The sequence below is a fragment of the Sphaerodactylus townsendi genome, linkage group LG02 (genome assembly GCF_021028975.2).
Source record: "Sphaerodactylus townsendi isolate TG3544 linkage group LG02, MPM_Stown_v2.3, whole genome shotgun sequence".
Taxonomy (NCBI): domain Eukaryota; kingdom Metazoa; phylum Chordata; class Lepidosauria; order Squamata; family Sphaerodactylidae; genus Sphaerodactylus; species Sphaerodactylus townsendi.
Window position 1 is genome coordinate 32,474,746 of NC_059426.1, and position 24,399 is coordinate 32,499,144.

The 24,399-nt window shown below is 42.6% G+C and overlaps 1 protein-coding gene across 1 annotated transcript in view; it reads right to left on the minus strand.

Moving 5' to 3' along the window:
* The window catches only part of XIRP2 (xin actin binding repeat containing 2), a 164,464-nt gene that overhangs the window by 55,817 nt on the left and 84,248 nt on the right, over positions 1 to 24,399 (minus strand). The window contains exon 6 of the mRNA XM_048484477.1: positions 16,882 to 16,998. Coding sequence (XP_048340434.1) covers positions 16,882 to 16,998 — 117 coding nt within the window. The remainder of the gene's footprint in view (positions 1 to 16,881; positions 16,999 to 24,399) is intronic.

Sequence of the window (24,399 nt, forward strand, 5' to 3'; positions counted from 1 at the left end):
ATATGCATTTCTGACAGAAATACTCCAGTCAGCAGAAATGTTCAGCATGACCCACCCCATCTTTACTTTCTCCTAGTTCTTTGTTGCTTTTTAATTCTAAACTTCTTCCTTCACTTCACATCTTTGTGTTTTTTCCCCTCATTTATAAATTCACAGAATCAGAGTGGGAAAGGGCCATCTAGTCCAACCCCCGACTCACACTCAATGTCGTAGGGATCAAGCCTAGACACAGGAACCTGCGGCTCTCCAGATCAGGAATTAGAATCTCCCCTATCAGTTTCTACCAGCATGGGCTTCAATTGGCCATGCTGACAGAAGCTGATGGGAATTGTAGTTCCTGAACATCTGGAGAGTCACCAAGCAGGTTCCTGCTACCCCTTTGGCCTAGACCTTTAGAGCAGCTTCTATCTTCTCAAACCAGGGGTACCGCGTGGTACCCTGGGAAGTGCCGTGGAAGCATGTCCCAGGGTGTACCGCAGGAGCAACACTACTGCCTGCCCCCTCATTATTTTGTGGTGTCTCCCACCGCACCAGCAAGGACATGGAGCTGGCCCATGGGGCAGGGCCTGCCACAAGGTCAGCAGCCACCACCACCCCCAGTGCTTCCCTTCACCCTGGGAGGAGAAGGTGGGGTGTGTGGCAAGCAGGGGCAATGGGAGGGGAAGGTGGAGGGTGGCGGCAGGGGTACCGTGAGATATGAAGAGTGAGGTCAAGGGTACCCTGACCTCGAAAAGGTTGGGAAACACTGCCTTAGAGCATCTCTGACAAGTGTTTGTTCAATTGCTGCTTGAAAACTTTTAGAGGGGGAAGCTCACCACCTTCTGAGGCAGCTGATTCCACTGCTGAACTACTCTTACTGGAAAAAAATTATTCCTGATGTCCAGATGATATCTTTCTGCCTGTAATTTAAACCCATTAATTTAAACTCATTATTTAATGTTATTTAAACTCATTATTGTGAGTCCAATCCTCAGCTGCCAACAGGAACAGCTCCCTGTTGTGAAGGCAAAAGGGGAAGTCATGTGTGCTACTCTGAACATCTGGGAAGAAAGGTAGGATAAAAAATAGATACATGTGCGTGGATAGATTTATTTAGAGACTGCGGTGTGAATTGGGAAGCTGCTATCAGCCCCCAGATAATGATACTTAGAACGCAATCCTAAGAACACTTTTGTAGGAGTAAGCCCTCATTGACTACAGTGGGGCTTATTTATGACTAGACTTGCATAGGTGTCAGGTCTTCAGACTGAAGTCAGACTGAAGAGTGAACTCTGTATACTTGATCAGAAGTCTTTACTGAACACAGCTATTACGTGGCTTTTGCAAAACCAGTTTGCCAGGCTATGGAAATACAGTTACATTTATACCCCTCAGAGTTCCAACCATAAACCTCCCCACTCCCGGATTCCCAGGGAATGCAAAAACAGCCAACAGAAAGAAGGATGTTTAGGAGTTGAACATCTCAAGGCCAGCGCAGTATTAATACCACCTGCCGCCTCCTCCTGCTGAGAAGGTGCCAGGGTCATTTGTAGTTAACTAACGTTACCAGCATCAAAGGAAAGCAAAAGAATAGAGAAAGATCCATTAACATATCAGAAGGTGAAGACATCTTCCCCCTCCCCAGAACCAGGTGTGAGTCTGGTTTGATGGAAAGAGGGCACATCCTGACAATAGGATCGCTCCCTTATTTAACTTATAGGTATGCTGTCAAGGGCCCTTTCCCTACCCACCTTTGCCCGAGGGTTGCTGTGGGCAATTCCTGGCGGTGCCTTGGCTTCCCCACGAAGTCGTCAAAAGGCGCCATTTCAAAAGGTGCCAGGAATTACGTGCGTCGAGGGGGCGGGAGAGAGGCAGCGTCTGGGCGGCTGCGTTCCCGCCACCCCTGAAGTGGGGAGGGCAGCTGGACCCCGCGCTACTTGAGGAGAGTAGCGCGGGGCTTAAGGTAAGTGGGGAAAGGGCCAAGGTTACAATAAGACATAAGCTTGCCATTTGTTTTCCTGCACTGGGTAAAATTTCCACTTAAGGTTGACCACTTGTCATCTGCTACAGCCTGGTCCTTTTCAGTATGGCTTCCTGAGGGTGGTTTCATCCTTGGAAGATTTTAGGAGGCACTGGAAGACTGTTTTATTTGCTACAGTTTTCAATAGGATTTCAGCTGGATGCATTTTCCCAGACAGGGTTGTGAGTAGGATTTTATTGTATTTGTTATTTTTTAGAATTATAAGTCACCTTGAACCATAAGGGAAAGGCGAAGTACAAATATTTTAATAAACAAGTAATGTCAGTGTATTGTGCAAACATGTGGAGGATATGTACATGTATTTTAAAGGGAAAATGTAATGCAAGGTAACATAAAAAGACACAGAAATACAGTCTCATAGCTTCAATGTATGGAAGTGGGAAACAAAAGAAAGTTCAGGGTAGAACCAGGTACATTTTGCTTAAGAGATGCTGAAGCACTAAGGTAATTTTCAGTAGATTTTTTTAAAGGAACCTGATGCAAAAACCATTGTAGTGCTCTATTATGGTCGACACTTAAAAAGGCTCTTTCTCAAGATTCTATCACTGTCTGGGGGATTATGGTGCATAGTGCATTGAATGTAGGCTTTAGATTCCAAAGTCAAATAAGGACAAAGTGCCAGTCTGGATTGCCTTGTATATGCCAGGTATTTGAAGCCTGATTTAGAACCCAACAGGCTCAATTTTTATGTTTGCTCCAGAGCTTTCAAAAGGAGAAACTGCCACATGGATTAAAAGAAATGGAATAATCTTCTGTGATAACAAAGGAGGATACAGATGAAAATTTTGTGGACACAAAGCTGTCCCTCCCGCAGTTTTAGGAGGGGGGCGGGTGCATAACTCGATCAAATTAGATTTTTGCTGGAGGCTAGTCTCTTGGCATGTGTCACATACACCTCAAGGGATCAAGCTACCATGTGTATTTCAAAATGCACTTATTTTTAGCCTTGGGTGTAATCTCAGGGAATCAAATACACAAAGGATAAGTACCAGTTGCGACTGCATTCAGGGAGAGGGCGGTACATGACTGCCCAAGAATGTTAAGTCATATGGCAAGCACCTATTTTTCACTAGGAATGTATATTATTTATGATGCCAGATCGAGTACAAAGAGAAAACTTCATCAGATGGAAGTAGGGCACAGGACATGTCAAAGAAAGACTTAGAAGATGTATGGTTGAGTTCCATAAGGATTTTTAGGCAGGTACCTATATTTTTAAAACATTAAAGCATAGTACACATAAACCAACCCACCAATTTTCCAAAGTAAAAATGTAAAGCAAACATCATGGCTCAAAGGGGATTTACTCCACATCTCCCATCTTCTTGCCCACTACATCACACTATTTGTCACATATTCTAGATTGGGACCAACAGAGAATGGTTTTTCCTAAGGCCACCTAATGTATGAATGTGTAGGCATGAGAACGGACTTGCAAAAGACCATGAGATTCAAGAACAGTCTGCGAGATTCCTATTTAAAACACATTGTGGCCAATCACAACGGACAGGCAGTTCCATCCGTGGCTCCAGGCACTTTGACGTGGTACTGCTACTGTGCTGAATGGACTTATGCCACCCTTTGCACAAGTGTTCAATCAAATGCTAATGCAGCTCCTAATGCTGACCTCCCTTCCAGGTCGGGTGCTGCTGAGGTCCGCAGCGCCTGCCCACCTCACAGGTTGCCCACCCCACTAGTGCAATTGCCAAATGTACAGGCATGGTGGGCAAACGTGCCAGTGCAAACTCATGCTGGCTCCATTGAGGAATTCTCACCCTCTTTGGATGGGGTTGATAGTTGTTGAATAGATTAAAGTTTTACATAGAGTAGTCACAGACGGTACTACCTTCATTTCATAGTTCTTTAATTCTACTCTTTACATTTTTTTTCTGTACAACAACGTGCAAGTGTGGGGGTCTACTTCAGGCACGATCCAAATGGCCCTCCCTTTCTTCATGGCTGCTTTTAAAGAACAAAAAACATGTGCAGTTTAATCCTTACTGAAGTCTAAATCTGAAGCTCCTTTAACATCTTTTGAAAATAATAATCATGACATTGTCCTGTGTAAGCATCCACAGATATTTTTTAACACATTTTTCAATAATTTAGGATGGAGGCATTTGTATAGAGCCTCCGTGTATTTCACAGTCACACCTTTAGACACTGAAGTAGTAACACCGCTCAAAAAAATATATAGGTATGCATTGATTAAAAATGAGATACATAAGCAGTGTTCTGAGTTTCCATGGGGAGAGCATTAGTGCAGCTTTGATGCCAAAACGTAACAGCATTTTTACTGTGGAACGATTCTGCAGCATATCAATGAGTTCTGGCCTAGTAGGACACCTTTGAAAGATTAATGAATTTACAAAACTGCTGCACGATAGAGAAATTGGTCCCTGATGTACTGGGTGACTCTCTGCAATGTCTATGGCTCACTAATCAAAATTATGACTTCAAATTACGATTCCTCTAATCTTTTGGAGGTCAATATATTCAATAATTCAAAAGTTCTTAAAAATGAATATACAATTGAAACCAGAAATGTTCTGGTTGGGACTTATGGACAGATCTATGGAGAAACAACATGGAAATTTCTTTTTATATATGACATCAGCTGCAAGAATACTTTATGCCAAAAAAAAAAAAAAGGAAAATGTCAGACATACCTGCAATAAAAGACTTGGGGGTGGGGAGGTTTTGGAGATGTCCAAGTTCACATTATTACTTAAAGGAGCTTGGTTTAAATTTTGGACAATTGAGTAAAATAGAGAACAGTAAAATGGTGACTAGTGGTTTTGAAAATTAGTGGATTGTTAATATAAGAACTAACAGAAAAGTATGTTAATTATTACTAGTGGTAATTAAGTTGAAATTTTAAGTATGTGGTTAAAGAGCAAGTAGTATTAATTTTTTACTGTTCACACTCAATGTACATGAAATTGGGAGTCCTTTTGTTGAATGTTTTTTTCTTTGTTTTTTATAAGTGTTCTACATACTAATCAAATTTGAAAAAACAAAAAAAAACAAAAAAAGATTCCTCTATTCTTATATTCTAATAGCAAATCTTTAGATTCTTAAATCCAGTGAATGGAACTATGATTGGGTAAGACAGACCTTCTACAAACTTGAAAAGGGATCCCTGGACTATAAAAAAAGTGTGTGTGTGTGTGTGTGTGTGTGTGTGTGTGTGTGTGTGTGTGTGTGTGTGTGTGTGTGTGTAGTTTTAAAAAACCAAAGTGATAAAAAGAGCACCTGCGGCTTTAAGAAACTGATTTCCTCAGTGTTTGTGAGTAAAAAGAAAGGGGCATGGCCCTTTCCAGGCCTATTTTGGCCTTTGGGGTCTAGGCCTGGCTAGGGTTGAGAAAATGCTGAGATTTTAAGGATGGCAGGGTTTGGGGAAGGAAGAGAGCAGGGTACAATATCATAGAATCCACCCTCCAAAGCTGCTATTTTCTCCAGGGGGCCAGATCTCTGTTATCTGAAGTTCAGTTGTAATTCCAGGGGATCTTCAGGTCCCACCTGGAGGCTGACAGCATTAAGCCTGGCAACAATCTCTGAGTGGCTTGATACTACCTGACTTGCATGATGTAAGTAGGCCCAGTTGTTTGCTACTGTTCAACAGCAGAAACATGAAAACCAGTGTGAACTTCAGAATAGAGACCCCAAGTTTGAATCCCCGTTTTGCTATGGAAGTCCACTGGATGATTAAGGGCCAATTACACACTTTCAGCCTAACTTACCTCACAGGGTCGCTTTGTGGATCAAAATGAAGAAAGGAGAGTACAATAAGCTGTTTTGGACCCGACTGTGGAGAAAGACTGTAGTTTTGCAAGGATGAAGATGCGGAGGAACGATATGGAAAACTGAACACAGAGGGGCAGATAAAATAGGAGGATCAGCTGTTGAGTAGGAAGGAGACAGGGTTGCCAACTCCAGGTTGGGAAATTTCTGGAGGTTTCAGTGGTGGAGCCTGGGGAGGGTGGGGTTTGAGGAGGGGAGGGACCTCAGAAAGGTATAATGCCACAGACTTCACCCTCCAACACAAAAAGAAAAAGTGACAGGAATGGAGGACAGAGAAAGTAAGGAAGGGGGTGGTAAGAGGGGGAAAGAGTGAAAAGCTGAGACAAGTAGGGGTAGAGGGGAGGAAGCAAGGGTGGGGGAATGAGATATCTTTTCCTGCAAGTTTCTGATGGGTTCGAACTTGTTATAACTTCAATTTGGAGACAGAAGTTTTGGGGACTAAACGGGCTCGATCTAGTCCAGGGGTCTGAAACCTATGGCTCTGCAGATGTTCATGGACTACAATTCCCATCAGCCCCAGCCAATTGGCCATGCTGGCAGGGGCTGGTGGGATTTGTAGTCCATGAACATCTGGAGAGCCGCAGGTTGCAGACCCCAGATCTAGTCAATGCAAGGATAAAAACTTGTTCATCTTGAAAATGTATAGCTCTTATTTGTTTTTGCTGCAACAGACTAACATAACTGCCTCTCTGGAACTAGTAACGATTTTGGGTAAATAACACAGAAGATACAGAAATTGGGAAATGTACAATTGCTAGGCTTTTTCATATGAGTCTGTTTTTTTGTAAGACGTCTAGAACATAATCTGTGTGCGGCTGAAGACCTTCTGTCTCACAGCTTACCGTACCTACTTACTTCCAGCAGGCTCAGGCAATTAATTCACCCAGCACAAGGGACATGATATCCCCTCACTACAGCACAAGTGCCAGCCAGACTCAACATCACTGGCCCGGAAAGCACACCACAAACCTCACAGCTACATGTCTGCTGCTGGGACTTCTGAAAAACATAGTTTTACTTGACGTAGAAGGCAGAGGCATTCAGTTCCTGAATCTATATTTTGTAGACTCTGCCCGACACTAGACAAATCCACTGACAATTTGAAGACTCACAGTGTTTAGTCCAGTGAGAGCTCATATCCTCAGAGGCAAGGATGGAAAGAAAATAGATGTCCCAATTTTTATGTAGAGAATTACAGAAAAGGATGGAGGAAATCAGATGTGGTTCTGTATGTTAGAGACATGAGCAGTTCACAAATGTGGGGAGAGTTGTCAACTCCACTGGAAAATTCCTGGAGGTGGAGCCTGCAGAGAGTTGGTTTTAGGGAGGTGCAGTAGGATATAGAGTCCTACCCTCCAAAACAGACATTTTCTCTGTAATGTCTGTCTCTGTAATCTGGAGATTAGTTGTAATTCCAGGAGATCTCCAGATCCCACCTGGAAGTTGACGACCATGAGGGTCAAGCTCTGTCTCCCCCCCACCCCCCGTGCACACACATCCTGCAGTGAAGCTAAGCAAAAGGGCAATAAATGAAGGCAAACAACAAATTAGTTAAGGAAGACATGTTCTGAAAGTAAAAGTTTATGGCAGCCATTCTCAACCAGGGTTCCCTGGTACCCTGGGGTGCCGTGAGCATGTCCCAGGGGTACCGCGGCAACACTACCGCCTCCCCTCATTTTTGTGGTGTCTCCCACTGGTGCCAGCAAGGACATGGAGCTGGCCCATGGGGCAGGGCCTGCCACAAGATCAGCAGCCACCCCCCCCCAGTGCTACCCTTCAGCCTGGGAGGGGAAGATGGGGGTGTGGCAAGCAGGGGCAATGGGAGGGGAAGGTGGAGGGTAGTGGCAGGGGTACCGTGAGATATGAAGAGTGAGGTCATGGGTACCCTGACCTCGAAAAGGTTGGGAAACACTTGTTTATGGTATGATACATGTTTCAACAGTACTGTTTCCAACTCAGATTTGGGAAATTTCTGGAAATTTGAGGGCAGAGCCTGGAAAGGTTTGGGCTTGGGAAAGGAAGGCCCTCAGCAAGGTATAATGACATAGAGCCCAAGCTCCAAAGCAGCCATTTTCTTAGGGGAACTGGTCTCTTTAGTCCAGACATCAGATGGAATTCTGGGAGATATATAGGCTTTATCTTACTTAAAGTTTCTTAAAAGTACAATCTGTTGAGATTGTCAGATGGGAAGGAGTAGGAAGGTATTGGCTTAATGTTGAATCTGAATTCAGCCACCAATTCTGGTGATTAATGTGTTCTTTCCAGGCAGTGAAGTCATTGACTTCATTTGATCTACTTCCAAGTAGATAGTTATCAAGTTCTGGCTGCAATCCTAAGAATGGCAAATTCACTAGAAATGTAACTGTTTTGAACTTGTTTTAAAAACCATGGTTTTCTGACCAAGAAACCTAGGCTAGGTTGGTCTTGCCAGAGAAACAGGGGAGGAACCTGCCAGGGAAAGGGGTCTTGGGCAGTTCTTCCCCTCCAAGGTAGGGCCACAACAGTGATGCATCTCTGGGGGGAGACTTGGGTGGCTTCTGGTGCCTAGATGCCTCAAAAGGACAATAGGTACCAGCAGATGAGTAGGACCTTTCTGTAATAAAGAAATGCCTGTGTCCACAGTATTAGACTCTGATACACTGATAACACGGCACTATATAGTTTCTGTTGACTGAAGTGTTAGGGACAGGCAGCATGGTGTAGCTCGATCCGATCTTGGAAGCTGAGTAGGGTCAGTACTTGGGAAAGAGACCTCCAAGGAAGACTCTGCAGAAGATGACAATTGCAAACCAACTCCACTTCTCACTTGCCCTGAAAGCCCCTTTCAAGTTGCCAGAAGTTGGCTGCAATTTGACGGCACAACCCACACACACACTGGAGATGGGGAGAATTTTCCAATCCATCCCCTTTCACTACATAACTCTAATTCACCCAAGGTGAATTTGACTGGCAAGGAAATTTCAATCTGTTAATGGAAGTGCCTTCCATTAATGGAAATTATCATCAGGATCCAACCCATGGACTATAACATGCCCTTAAGATATACGTTTAGAGTATTGAGTTGTTTTTTATAGGAAACTTAGATGGACTTACATTAAAAATGAATATAGCCATTTAAAAGTTGAGAGTAAAATGTAGGTTGTTCATTTCAAATTGCAGATATTTCCCATATAACTGCATAATTTATGGCATGAACCAGTGGTGGGATTCAGCAGGTTCGCACCACTTTGGCAGAACCGGTTGTTAAAATGGTGCTTGTAAACAACCAGTTGTTAAATTATTTGAATCCCACCACTGGTATGAACTCTAATGGCTGCCCAGTAAAACTTCAGTATACTTTCAAATTCTCAGACTAAAAAGAAACTTTAATGATATCCTACAAACTATGGTATTTTAACTGGATATTCAAACGGATCATGAAGCAGACATCCGCTTATGTACTACAGGATTTCAAAAAGCCAAAAAAAGGGGACCTTTAGGCATCTGTTCTCCCATCTCTGAGCTGTTGGCATTACATAAATAAATCCTATTAGCAGTAATATTTTACCTAGAGAGCTAAAAACCATAGCATTAGAAGTCTCTTTTTTTTCTGGATGATGTCTCCGAACATAGAAGACAGTCAAAGAGAAAACAAGAGATTATCTTGTTTAGTGTTAATGAAACAGGTAGAGGGATTGTCTGGATAAAACCAGCATCCTATTCCTATGCATATTTACTTGGAATTAAGACATTTGGTTATGTACGTGTTATGTTCTGTCAAATAATATTGAATTTCAAGTGACCCTAGCAAGGTGGTTTCAAAGCAAGTGAGCATGGGGCGGGATCTGTATATTTTTTTAAGGTGGGCCAAAAGTACAAAATGACAATCCCATATGTTATACGCATATTTTTCCATTATTTATATGCACATAATCAACAATTCTTTTAAATGATAGAACAAATTATGCTGAGCTCTATGAAGTGTTAATGAATAACTATACTTTTACATTGTCTATCTATAATGTTTGAATATTCCCTCAACCCCTCTGAACACATAAAAACCAAACTCAAGGAGAAAGTTTTTCAGTTTAGACTTTTTCTGGCCATTTGTTAAAATACAACACACATAATTTTGACGTCGGAAACATCAAACACACTTTGTACTGCTTTAGGAGCTTAATAAAATACAGCCCGAACAAAGCTTTGCTGCTAGAAGCAAAAAATGACTAAACTGAAGCTACTGTACTTAATGTTAGAATATCTGGCATCCCTTCAGAGGTGTAGCTCCAAGGGGAAAGGGTGCATAATGCACTGGGCACACGCCCCTGTGGGGGTGTGGCGAGGGCCTTCTGGGGTGGGACAGGGTGGAGCATGTACCAGTGCACCGGGCGCTTTCCTCTCTTGCTACGCCTCTGCATCCCTTGTATAAGTAATTGCAGGAGCAAGATAGTTGCACCATTTGGTTGCTGTACGTTAATGCAGGGCAGCTGGGAAGTTCATAATAATAATAATAATAATAATAATAATAATAATAATAATAATAATAATAATAATAATAATAATAATAATAATAATAAGGGTGAGGCTTGAACTGTAATGAAGGTCAACAACCAGCTAAAGATCTGGCAGCTGTGAAATCTACAACAACAACAACAACAATAATAGGTTAATTGAGAGTGACCTTCAATGCTGCATATTATGGTGTAGTTTTTCCATGCTCCTTATCTCTCCTCCCTTTTCCCTCCACTTTTTGCTCCTTGTCTTTATGCTGCATCATTGTATCATGTGCTGTGTTGCTGTGATTTTCCTTGTTTGCTTCTTTGTGTAAGCTTGTTTGCTTGCCAGTGCTTTGTAGCACATGACTATTTTTGTAAATATATTTTTGTGGCCTGAGTTTTTACATTGAGAACTTTATTAAAACTCTTTTTTAGATAAGTCTGCTGCGTTTTCTCTGCTAAAGAACTGGGTAGTTTCTTCTATCACTTAAGTCGCTGGAAAAGACAATAATGCTAGGAAAGGCTGAAGACAGTAGGAAAAGAGAAAGATCCTTCATGAGATGGATTGACTCAAAAAAGGAAGCCATATCCCTCAGTTGCAAAATCTTAGGCCGCTCAAGATGGTTCTGAGGCGTTTCCACGCCGGCAGGAGAGTTCTGTCGGCGCAGGAAGGTATTTGCTCGCGCATCGCTAAGCGCAAGCGAACAGGCTGGCAGGAGGCCGGGCAGGCAGCAGTTGGCTCCGACGCGGAGCCGCTTCTCTGCCTTCGCCTCTTTACTCATTCCACTCAGTCACCTGCCGGCGCTGTCGCAGCCTCACTCCACGCTGCCCTCCGGAACCCCCGGAGGTCGGAGGACAGTGTGGGCGGGGCTGCGATGCCCACCCGCAGGGCGAATGAGGAGGACATCGCGGAGTGCGGCGGAGATTGGAGACAGCGTAAAACTCTCGGCGGCGCAGTTCGCACCGGGCCAGCCGCAGGGAAGACGCCTTCAACAACAACAACCCTTTTAAAGTTGGTTAGTTATTTAGGGCGGCTTGATGTACGCCTCTGCTGGGGAGGGAAGAGGAATCATCGCCGCTGCTGCAGCAGCGGGCGCCTGTGGTAACGCTGCCTGGGGGCGCCTGGGGCTTTTGGCACCCCCCAGGTCGGGTCATAGGCAATGGGCCGCGGCGGAAGCGGCCTTAGCAAAGCTGTTGAGAGGAGGCTTTGGAGTTCATTGATTCATAAATCAGAAGCAATTTGATAGCATGTAATGCATGCGACCAGGCCCCCTGTTCTTGTACCCCCTTTCATAAGGTGTTAAATCATGCTCTTTGGGGAAGGCCAAACCTATCAGATGAAGGGACAGATCTATTCATGGCTTTTGGCCAATCCGGCTCTTTGGGGAAAGCCAAGACTATTAGTTGAGGGAGCAGATCTACTCATGGCCTTTGGCAAAGCCAAGCATACCGGTAACTCAACTCCCAGTTATAAAGTAACCAGGGGAGGGAGGATGAGCAGAGGAGTTCATCCTCTTCCCATGCACCCTGTTCAACTCCAGGTTGCTCCAGGACTTTCACTGTTTCAGCAGAGCACAAGGCAGGGGGGGGAGGGGAATGAAAAAGCAGTGCACTAGGCATTCTAAACCATTAATGGTCATCAGCCGCTAAAACTCTTCTCCCATGAGTGTTTAGAACCTCCCCTAAGTGCTCACAAAGTCTTGCAAGCTCAAAGCCTACTATGGCCACTGTCAATGCACAGTCCTTGGAAAGGGTGTAGGTGGAAAGACAAGGAATTGGAAGGTCCTGAAGGTAGAAGAGTGGAGGATGCCTTAGCAGAAGAAAGGATGGAGATTAGCAAGGCCAAGGAAGGTTATCTGGGGTCCATGTCTCTTACTACATAGAACCTGAGATCTTTGCACATCTCCTCAAGAACCTTTAGCTCCTTCTCCAATTTGCTCACTGTAGTTTCGCCCCTCTAATACCGTGTTTCCCCGAATATAAGACAGTGTCTTATATTAATTTTTGCTCCCAAAGATGCGCTATGCCTTATTTTCAGGGGATGTCTTATTTTTCTGTGTTCTGTTCGTCGGGCATGCTTCCAAACAAAAACTTTGCTATGTCTTACTTTCGGGGGATGCCTTATATTTCGCACTTCAGCAAAACCTCTACTATGTCTTATTTTTAGGAGATGTCTTATATTCGGGGAAACAGGGTAGCTGCAGCTTCTGCCTTACGAAGGGCTGCGAGTGAGCCAGCTGAGAGCTGAGAGGGAAATGAAGAGGTCTAACTGACCGAAACTGTGCAGAAGAGAACAGCAGCTTATAGTTGACTGAAAATAATTAATTTTTAAACAAAGTATCCCAATTATGGGAGTAGTAGGGCCACAATTCAAAAATTCAATGGGAGCAAAATGTCATAAATTTTTTTTGGGGGGGGGGTGTTGCATATTTTTCCTCCCATTGTGTTTTGGATTCAGGTTCAATAGTCCCAAAATTTTCAAAAACAAACAAAAAACAAAACACCAAATCCCCTCATATCAACTGTTTTGGGTTTTCAAAAATAAATAAATTCGGGTCTGTTAAACCCAAACACACACACACAAAAATCCTGCTCCTTCCTAACTCCCTGTGGTTCAGCTTTTGCCAAATGCACACCCCTAGTAATTTCTATCTTACTTTTTGGGTTTGGCTTGTGCCAAATGCACACTCCTAATAATTTATATTTTCCTTTCTTCAGTGGTATGTTAATGCCAAAAGTAAAAGTTAAGTTCTCTACCATGAGCAACAGCCCTTCCAAGTGCCCTTTGAAAAGTAAGCATGGTAATTTTACATGTACCAACAAACTCAATTTTTGCAAAGAGTGATGCACCTGAGTTTATCTGTCTTTGCGCTTGTTAGAGACGGAAAGGCTGCATTTATCCTTCTGCTTATTCTGATCTCCTGCCATGTTTTCCAGCGTTATTTTTGTGCTTATCATAATCCTTTACTGGTGTCCTTTTTTGACTCTTCCCATTATTGTTGCCTGTAGCCTTACTTCTGCCAGTCATTTTGCATTCTTGACAACACTTCTAAATTTCAGAAAGCTCACTGCCGTCATATAATCATGCTTTTTCCCCCATATTTGCACGGTGCACATATTTTATGTGTTAAATATGAATGCTTATTTAAACGTGTATCTTAAACCACTTAAATATACAATCATTATTTCTCCAAATGCAATCATATTTTGTAATGTGTCAATGATTTTGGCTTTTTAATTGTGATTTCCAGTAGAAAAAAATTACCATAATAGCGTTTGATACATTATCATCTAAACTCACACACACCAATATGAAGTGAACTCACTTGTCTCAAACCAGAGGTTACTTGCATGTATTCCTTCAGCTGATGTACACATTATGGAGTACACAGTTTCCGTTCAGGTGTGGGTTCCCACCCTGTGTTTTGTGCAACAGATGTAACTTCCTCAAGACCTGAGGTACATGCAGGGAAGAGACTTTAGCCTTCCCCCTCCCTGACCAGAAACAGTTCTGAAGGGGTGCTATTGAGCTCAGTATTGCTTCCAGTTTTACTAAAGAGTTTCCTGCAATTCCTAGAACTACCGAACGTCACTTCCAGGTTTTCCCTGGGAGCGACATAGTGGTGTAAATGACATTGCCTGGCAATCCTGTTCCCTCATGGCTGCTCAGCATGTCCTCAGCTTACTTTTTCATCCTTTCAGCACATTTTTACTCCTTTTCTAGTCTCACAACTACACTAAATTGCATGGTATGGCGCAAATGTATCCCATAAGCATTGTGAACGACCAGGGTTTGGGCTGAGGTCTCCTTAACCTAAATCCCACACTTCATTTAGAGTACTTATTATAAAAATCCCATGAGCTCTGAACCCAGGTTATAAATTTGTGGTTTGGGAAGTCACTTTATATATCAGCTTCCCCAGATACATATCTGACTCAAGGTCGGAGTGAGGGGGAACTGCGCCTGGGTCACGCGTGTGCCCTATGCCCCTGCCATGCCCCCACCTGCCCTGGAACGCCCCTGGAACGCCCCCACCACTCCCTGCACCAGCGCACCTCCCTGTCCCCTTGGCGCTACGCCACTAATCTTACTGACTGTATTTGGAGATTACTTTCCAAAAAGTAACAAGAGAAGCAACTGGTAATTATGTGGAAGGTGGCACTAGGCCTACAAGATTAGGGAACAGCTAACATAGTACAAAATGCCTTAAGATACAGCAACTATTATTAAAAACTTGTTCTAAACACTCTGAAAGACCAGGATAAAATGTTCTATTGACACTTGGTTGGGGTGAATTCTGTAACTCATGCCTGGACTTTTTGCTGAATCATGTTAAATAGTTATTCCAATGAAATGTCACACCATTCATTAAATACTGCCAGAAGGGTTCATTGTATTATCCCATCAGACAAGAGTTTCTTTGTGGAGATCAACATTTTGCATTTGCAAGGCGATGATTTCATTTCCCTATCATTAGAATTTCAGAAAGAATTTCCCAGCGTTACTTCTAATTCTTCATGTATTTTTAATGCAACTAAGGAAAAAAAATCTCTGCCTTTGGATATAGATTTTTGTTTTTATGTAAATAAAACCTGCTCCCATTGTCGTCCAAATGCAGTTGACTGTCTCATTTTGGACTTTAATGACTAAATATTCTAATTAACAGCGAACTTGTGGGCGGTGATCTTGATTTAACTAGCTCGAGTCCACAGGAGCTTTATTTTTCTGCTGCAGCATTTTCGACTAACCTCATTTCATTGTTTCATAGATGAACACCAAGGATTAGAGTAATTGTGGCTGTTTATCAAGCCATTACTATTTTTTTCAAAACGAATAGGACACAGTGCAATGAGTTTCATTTCACCATCCCTCATATGTTCCAAAATGCATTAACTTGGCTGCAACAGTTTTTTTTAATGATATATGATAATGAAGTAATAAAATACATAAACCTCTTATCTAAACCAGCATTTGGAACCTACATTTATGCAGCTTTGTGTAGCATCTGGGTACTTCCGTGCCATTTTTGATCTGTTTAGAGAAGCTGATTAAATTTAACACAAAGGAAACGGCAAACTCTTCCCCAATGAGAACAGCTTAGCATTGCTTCAAGTGAAATATATGCAAAGCACCAGCAGATAATTTATAATGAGTTACAACTCCAAAGATGTGGCTTTCATTTTTATATATTTTAGGCTATAGATCAGATGTAAGTCTGAGTTGGTGTTCTACAATGAGAGCTGTGGATGGTTTTGTTTTATTTTGTTCTTTGACCTTAGGATACAACAGTGCATAGAAAACAGAAATATTCAGTATGCCTATCTGAGATGTATCTCATATTACTTTTTATTTAAAGCCAAGTGAATGCTTTAGCAAGGGCTGCTTTTGGAATGGAAGCCTTATTAGAACCAGAAACTGGATATATCCTGAGCACTATGGATATATGTGTGTGGAAGTTTTCACTCACCTCTGTAACTGTTAAACCAAGAGGTGACATCAACGGCCAATGAAGCGAACAGGGGGGCCAGGAGGTAATAAATATCCCAGGGGCTGGATTATCCTGGGGTGCAAAGGTCAGGCAATCCACTTACCATATTTTGTTCTTTTTTGAGAGCAAGGGAATAGTAACACAATGTCTGTTGGTCTGGACCATGGCTGAGAACTTCAGCAACAGCTAGACTCAACAACTTGACTCAAAATCAGTGCAAACAGCAAAAGAGCACTATGTTTTCCAAAGGGATAAAGTGGGAGAATCTTGATTTTCTTTCCCTGCATTGCTCCCCTTAAGTTTCCTTCTCCGGTACATGAGTGTTTGGGGGAGGTTTCCTGGATAGCTATGCTAAGAGGGATTATTGAAGCTGGCCCAGTTCTGTAGGGTTTATACTTTTCCTCTGCTTGTTCACCACCTTTCCTCTCTTCTTTTCCTTTGTAACTTAGTTTTTAAAGTTTTTAAATGTATTATACTCTGTTCCACAGAAAGATGATAGTTCAGTCGGTTGAGGTGCAGCAATGAGAAAACGGTATGCTTCCATATTAGAATATAGTCCCAAATAAATATGAGAATTATCATTCATTTTTATGTGCTGCCTTTGTCAAAACAATTATTTTGTGCATTATTGAATATGGTACTTTGATACAAGAGCATTTATGCCAAAATGTATTTTTACTTTCAAACATTCAAACAGATGGGGGGAGCAGGACTGGGTAGGCACTAGGACCCAGCCGGAGCATTCTACAACAAAGAAGGTCCAGTAAGCTTTGATCTGTGGCGAAGTATGCTTTCCATCTTTCGGTGGAACACAATATAGTGGGATCCCAAAGAGAACCTTTTATCTTGAGGACCAGTGATGGCTGTCAGAAGCTGCTACTTATTCTCTGACAGATAAATAAGGACACTGTCATTCTCAGATGCTGTGCTTGTGGGTCTGAAGACCCTGGAACAACAGCAGTTTCTGTGTCTTTGAAAAACAACATGAAATCACTTCTGAGTCAAGTTGGACAGTCGAGGGTGAACTCGATTTCATATTAACGTTACCCTGAAGGTCCCTAATTATTATGATGATGAATGCTGCTTAGTTTACCTTATGCTGGTATTGGAACTGAGTATTCTGCGATGAGACGGTTTCTCCTTTTTCAAATTGGTTCTTCACGCTTGCTAAGCCTCCAGGTATCCTGCAAGCTTCCGATTCCTCCAAAGCCTGGTGGGATAAACAAAATGAAGTTGTTTACTGAATGGAATAAAAAATTCAGAATTCAATGGGTGTTTGTGTGCATATTAATTTTTATTTCAGCCACAAATGCATTTACTTTTATGTGAGTAACCCATATACTTTGGAAATGAATAGTTACTTGGTATTTTTTTCCTAACTACAACTTGATGGTGCCAGTTCTTGCCAATCACTGTTTCTTTTTGTTGGGTTTTTAAAATGATGTATCATTTTTTTCAGGAGAGCACAAAAACATGTTACTCATTAAAAAGTGTGCAAAGGGGGAAAATGGAGAATATTCATAGGCAATTTTCAGAAGTGTGCTCTACTTGGGTAAAGTGGATTTAGTCACTTCCTGGGTCAACTTCACTAATTTTATTCTAACAACACCTCATTCACAGAAGAAGAAGAAGAAGAAGAAGAAGAAGAAGAAGAAGAAGAAGAAGAAGAAGAAGAAGAAGAAGAAGAAGAAGAGGAGGAGGAGGAGGAGGAGGAGGAGGAGGAGGAGGAGGAGGAGGAGGTTGGATTTATATCACCCCTTTCTCTCCTATAGGAGACTCAAAGGGGCCTACAAACTCATTTCCCTTTCCCCCTCGCAACAAACACCCTGTGAGGTGGGTGGGGCTGAGAGAGCTCTGAAAAGCTGTGACTAGCCCAAGGTCTAGCTGTGTGGGAGTGCACAGGCTAATCTGAATTCCCCAGATAAGCCTCCACAGCTCATGCGGCGGAGCAGGGAATCAAAACCGGTTCCTCCAGATTAGAATGCACCTGCTCTTAACCACTATGCCACCGCTGCTCCCACATACATTAACCACCACGCCACATATATCTAATAAGGCAAGGCAAACTCACGATAAAGCCAATCCATCAGTCCAACATTATCAGCAAAATACCTAAAATATGGATGAACTATATATTATTGAGATTTCATTCTCAGAAGCACACTGTGATATTATTACCTCATCGATTTAAAAGATTAAAGACATACTAACAATAAGCAGTCTTCAGAATCCCCTAATCCACAGCTTCTTCAGTGCCATTAACAACTTTATACCATACGGTGTTCAGAGACAAGGAAGAGATTCTGCTGTTACATAGCTATAAGCTAATCTCATTTCAAAGGCAACAAGTGAGGTCTCAAAGGTCTCTTCCATAATGCTAAAGGATTAGTGCGATAATGCAGACCTCACCTGGAGCTTGGAAAGGACTGCATTCAGGCACTCACGGCAGAGTCACAAAGCAAGCTAGAAGCCAAGCACCTATCAACAAATTGGATACTGGAGATTCTGGTGAGATCCTAAAAACCTCCCTTTCCAGATCTTGGCCATCTGCAATGCATCTGGAAGCTCCTTAATTCTAATTGTGATCAATCATCACCAATTAATATCCTTTGCTTTGAGATATTGGTCCTTGTCTATCTTGTAATGCTGTCATGTGGTTTTCTTGACAGCTGTTGGTTTCAAACAAACAATATGCACTAAATGACAAGCAGATATATGTCTAACGACTGCCAATCAGGATGTCATCATTATCAATAACCCTTATTAGGCATACAAAGTAAAGAATAAATAAAATATGCAGTAATATAAGCAGGTCATGTTCCTTTCTGTTTTCCTTGATTCCAGACAGCAATCACTTGCAGGAGAAATTCAGCCGTCTTTTCCAGTGTCTCCTGTTTCTTGCTGTTGAAGAAGAAGAGTTTGGATTTATATCCCCCCTTTCTCTCCTGCAGGAGACTCAAAGGGGCTCACAATCTCCTTGCCCTTCCCCCCCTCACAACAAACACCCTGTGAGGTGGGTGGGGCTGAGAGAGCTCTGAGAAGCTGTGACTAGCCCAAGGTCACCCAGCTGGCGTGTGTGGCAGTGTACAGGCTAATCTGAATTCCCCAGATAAGCCTCCTCAGCTCAGACGGCAGAGCTGGGAATCAAACCCGGTTCCTCCAGATTAGATAAACGAGCTCTTAACCTCCTACGCCACTGCTGCTCCTTGAGAAGGAAGTTCATTTGCAAGTCAGCTGAACAAGTTAGTGCTTTGAGGTATATGGACTGTGGTGATAAGGATCTGATGTTTGAATACTTAGGACAGAAGAAAATCATGTGGTTTAAGGTTTCTACTTGGTTCAGACAATGGGGACCAAATCTTTCAATGGATGGGATAGAGAGTAGTCACCCCTCCTCTATTGCCGATCATTGCCATGCCACATTGCCATGCCACATTGCATCTGGCATGGGTTAGGGCCCATCTCTGTGTTGGCTCCAATAATAGATCAATGTAGTGTGCCAGCTGCCGATGTTTGGGTACTATATTGTGGTATAGAGGGGAGCATGATCTGTTTGCTGATGCTAGAAGCAGCTGTTGTTTCTGGTCTAGTAGTCTTGTTTTTAGTAAGCTGAAGATCTCATTTGGGTTAAGCATGTAGAATGTTTCCAATCAGGATGTCTCCACCACCCATCAACCTTGCCTTTTTTTATCTCCACTCAAACTTGGTTTTAACATCTTATGAATGGAGGGAGCAAAACAGCAGGTACACCATTAGGTGTCTTTATTGTAAAAACTGGTTAATATGTCCCAAAACTGCTCTTCTGTTACCTCCGGAGTTTTAGTTCTTCTCTGTCTCTGCCTGGCAGTATAAAATCTCACCAGCTTCTTGTTTTCTCTACCTGTAACAGCCTCTATCTCCTAGATCTCCATGTGAATTGGCTCTGTCGTTCTGTGAAAGATCCGCATATATTCTGCCTCATCTATGGCAGAATCAAACCCTTACTGAATAATATATTGAAGGCAATGAAGCCATATTTTGGGAGAGGCTCATGCCTGTCTTGAGGTCCCTGAACCTGAGCATCCCTCTCTATTTTTCTTCAAGGGTGATTGGGATGCATTTCATTCAGTGCTGCAGTATGTATTTTGCCTGTGCATATATTCTATTTGCTTCTTACATGCTGTTCTACTGTTTAATATAACAAGAAAGGGCAGACTGGTTGATGCGTCTATTTTACTCATGTAATACAAGCACGATAAATCTGCACGTTTAGCCCTTGCATCTTTGTATATTAAAACAATGAAAAATAGATAAACGCTCACAACTGCCCATTGTGCACTTGATTTTCTAGAATTGCAGGGAGATGGTTTATGTTCAGAGCTCATTACAGGATTTCCAGGACAAAAATACATCTTGGACCAGAATACATTTACTCAAGAACGTCACAGTTCCAAGGCTGAGAAGTGACCCTTGAACCATGCCTTCTTTCCTGATGACAAGTTCTACTTGTGATGTTGTTGGTCAGTCTCCCTCATTCAACAGTATTCCTAACCTGCATTTCTTGGTAACCCAACCAGAGGTGTAGCAAGGTGGAAAAGTGCCCAGTGCACTGGTGCATCCTCCACCCCCACCACAACCCGCCACGCCCCCACCCGGAACCTCCCACCCCCGGAACACCCTCACCACATCCCCACAGGGATAAGCGCCCAGTGTTTTGCACACACACCGGCCCCCTTGGAGCTATGCCTCTGAGCCCGACATAACATTCACAAGAATTTCACTCCCTTCCCCAACTTAGACTATTTCCTGCTGATCACCACCACCCACCAATGAAATTCACAGGGTAGGCTTGTCTTGTTGAGGAAACTATCAAAGTCAAGGCATCCTCCTTCCCATGCCCTCCTCTTAAAGTTGAATGTTTTATCGTATTCTTTACACTGAGGTTTTCACAACAGGGCACTAAGCAGCTGAAGTTACCAGGATCTGACATATTTCTTAAAAACATTATAGCAGCCAGCAAGTCAGTGGGGAATGTAATTTCTTTGAAATGTCCAAGTCATTTTGGGTAGCTAGTACATATATCTGAGGAGCAACTAGGCATGTCCTAACAAAACAGCCTGGCTTTCCACAGGATGCAAAAGACATGATGTTATGTTTGAAGATCTATGTTTTGGCAGAGCAAATGTGAAGAGCCAGTTATATTAGCAAGTGGCCATTTCATGCATGCCTAGCACAAGCCGGTGAATTTTCAATGATTTGTGGTGGGCAATTTTAGTCTGACACACTTTAAGCTCTCCGCTGAATGTTACTTATATAAAGGCCGTTGGCAAATATCCCCCGTCCTTTCAGATATCCTGTTCAAGCAAAACTATCACTGATTTCAGTGTTAGACTTCACTATTAAGCCTGGAATTTTTAAATGCCACAGAACATTCAACATTCAGTTAATTTATAATGCACAAGTATCTAGAATTCTTAATATAGTTCTTCCATTTGAGGAGAGATTACAGGTCTCCATTAAGAACCATTTTTAATCATACAAGATCTCTCACACAAAAAATCCACAGTAAAATCTCTTCTGAGTGAAAAGTACAAGAGAAAATTAATTTTATTTACCACAAACACACTTTCCTTCCTCAGAGCATTCAAGAATACATAAAATGTACAGTATTCACTGATCAGACCCAAACCTGCTTGGCCTCAGGAAGATTTTTGTGGCATAACCCTTCCAACCATATTATGGGATATAAAATCATAGTTAGCAATGACTAACCGCACCCCCCAAAACAATCCATTTCTAAGGATGAAAAGGAATGAGGGACCACATGATGTCTGCTTATAACTATTTCATATATGGCACCAAAATTATGTAATTCTCTTCTTGGGGATATTTGTTTGTTCCTTTCTGTCATTGACTTCAACCAGCAGATGTGAAGACTTTTTGTTGTGTTTTCTTTAGCATTTCCTCAACAGCCCTTTCTTCCTATCTTGTGTTTTAATGCTCTAATCTGTTTTATATAAGTATTTTAGCTCTTGTTTTCATTGGTTTTGCGATATATTTTATTATGATATATTTAATGCTGTTTTAATTGCCAGAGCATTCAGGATTCAAGCCTGCCTGCCTTCATGCAGCCGTATCCTTAAGCCTAATGGTTAGCTGTCTTGGTGGTCCAGTTGTGCAGATAAATAAGTATTGATGAACCTGCAAACGGGAAACACTCTGGAACAAGAAAGTATATCTACTCTATTGATAAACAATTTAAAGCAGCATTAAAAAACAGTGCATGCATGTTGGGGACAGATTATTCACAGAACAGCAACAGGAAGTGTGAAAACCTCTTTACATGCGATCTCTCTGGGAGGTGGCAAAGGCAGGAGAAGGCGCTGTACTGGTGCATGTCTGAGGAATGGCCTGTAGCTTATGGCACTTCACAAAGCTGAACTTCCTTCCTTTTGTTAGCACCACACTGATCTTGTTATCTTCTCCCTTAGTTCTCAGCCACAACTCAGTTGCATTTGGTATTGCAGTGCACAGCAGGAATCACTGCTAAAGGTTCAGGAGAATTCAAAACAGCTCCCTACTTTCCAGCCACATCCCACAGGCACTCATTGATCTAATGCATTGCCCTAGACTCTGGGAACCCATGATGAGCATCTGCTGCCAAAAAGATAATTCAGAACTTCATAGGATATTTATACTCCCCGGCTTATGCCTCTATAATACAAATGAGTGACAGTCATTTTGATACAGTGTCTGGGGTTGGGGCAAAATACAGGTTTGTAAATAATATAGTATATTTAATGCACAGAATATTGATACAACAAGTTTTCTATGTGCTACTTAATGATAACAACTATGTATTGTCGAAGGCTTTCACGGCTGGAATCACTAGAGCAGTGATGGCGAACCTATGGCATGGGTGCCAGAGGTGGCACTCAGAGCCCTCTCTGTGGGCACGCACGAACAGAGTCCCTCAAACCCCCGCCCCTACACATCTAGGCTGGCCTGGGCCACTGGGCTTGATTATTAGCATTAAATCTAAGACCTAGTTTTGGGGAAGCAGTGTAGGTAACCCTGTTAAGCGCTGTTAAACCCCACTGATTTTCATGCAAAGAACTACAGCGCGATCCTTTAACTGGGAGTAAGCTCGGTTGCTGGCAGTGGGGTTTGCTTCTGAGTAAACCCTCCTAGGGTCATGATTCACCCATTGGAAGAGTTGCATGATTGCTTCAAAGCAAAGCTACCGACTACCACCAAGCTCACTCCCGAGTAACGTACGCCTCAGAGCCAACTGTTTTTTCTAAACTGAAACCTCAATATTCAGGTTAAATTGCCGTGTTGGCACTTTGCGATAAATAATCCCGTTTTGGGTTGCAGTTTGGGCACTCGGTCTCAAAAAGGTTCGCCATCACTGCACTAGAGTGCTGTGGGTTTTCTGGGTTGTATGGCCATGTTCCCATAGCATTTTCTCCGGATGTTTTGCCTGCATCTGTGGCTGGCACCTTAGATGCCAGCCACAGATGCAGGTGAAACATCAGAAGAAAATGCTACTGGAACACGGCCATACAACCTGGAAAACCCACAACACTCTTCTGAGAACCACTATGAATGCCAATTCACAAAATAGGCAAGACAAATGTAGCTGTATTTCCACTAACCTTAGGAAATATGAACCAACATTTGGGGAGCCCTCGGCCCGGTGTCCCCCGGCCATGCATGTTGAACTACACTGTGAAACTTTTAGATCAACTGGATTGGACTCCAAAATATGCAGATACAAAAACTGCAGACCTTTCTGCAGTTGCCTTCCCAGCATTCCCATCAGACTCTGGGAAAGTCTATTCCCATCATTGGAGAGCCAACAGAATCATGAAGATGAACAGACTGCAGGAAGGGCCCAGCCTCCCTATCCACGGTTGGAACAACCCACAGGGTAGTTTCATTCCCTTCCTCCTTCCCGATATAGCCTTCCCACCCATGGGGCCAGTAGACCACATGAGTTCCATGAACCAGAGAATCAGCCTGGGTTAGAAAAGTAGGAGAATGTAGGAAAAAATGTTCAATTACTGGCAGATGGCGGGATTCAATCAAGTGATTAGGGCTATCAATTGAATTAAGAAGTTGGATGTGTCACCACTAAGTTTTTGCCTCAATCTCACCCTCTACTCATTATAGCTGCCACCCCACATGGGCTTTGTCCAGGCAGGTCCCATGGTTGTCATTATTGCTGGAATTTCCAACCTTGCTTTGCATGCAGCAGCAGCAAGAATTCTGGGAAGCTGCACGAACATTCCAAAGGTGACAGTTAAAATCCGTTGGTGGTGCTTTGTTCCCTCACCACACTCTCTGAGACTACCTGACTGACTAACTAAAAGAAAGATGCTCTGTATACTGTTGTAAACCAAATGATACATAGAAAGTGCTCTTGACTATAGACTAAAAAGATATTGTAACGCAACCAAACTGTAACAAACCATGAGCCGTGCATGTAACTATTATATGTGATACTGTGTATATAATGTATGTTTTCTCTCTCAGGTTAAGTACTGCTTATGTTTCATTATGAACTTCTGAGGTAAAACGGCTGGTTTTTTATAAGATAAACTATTCTAATTTGACGTGCCGCACAATC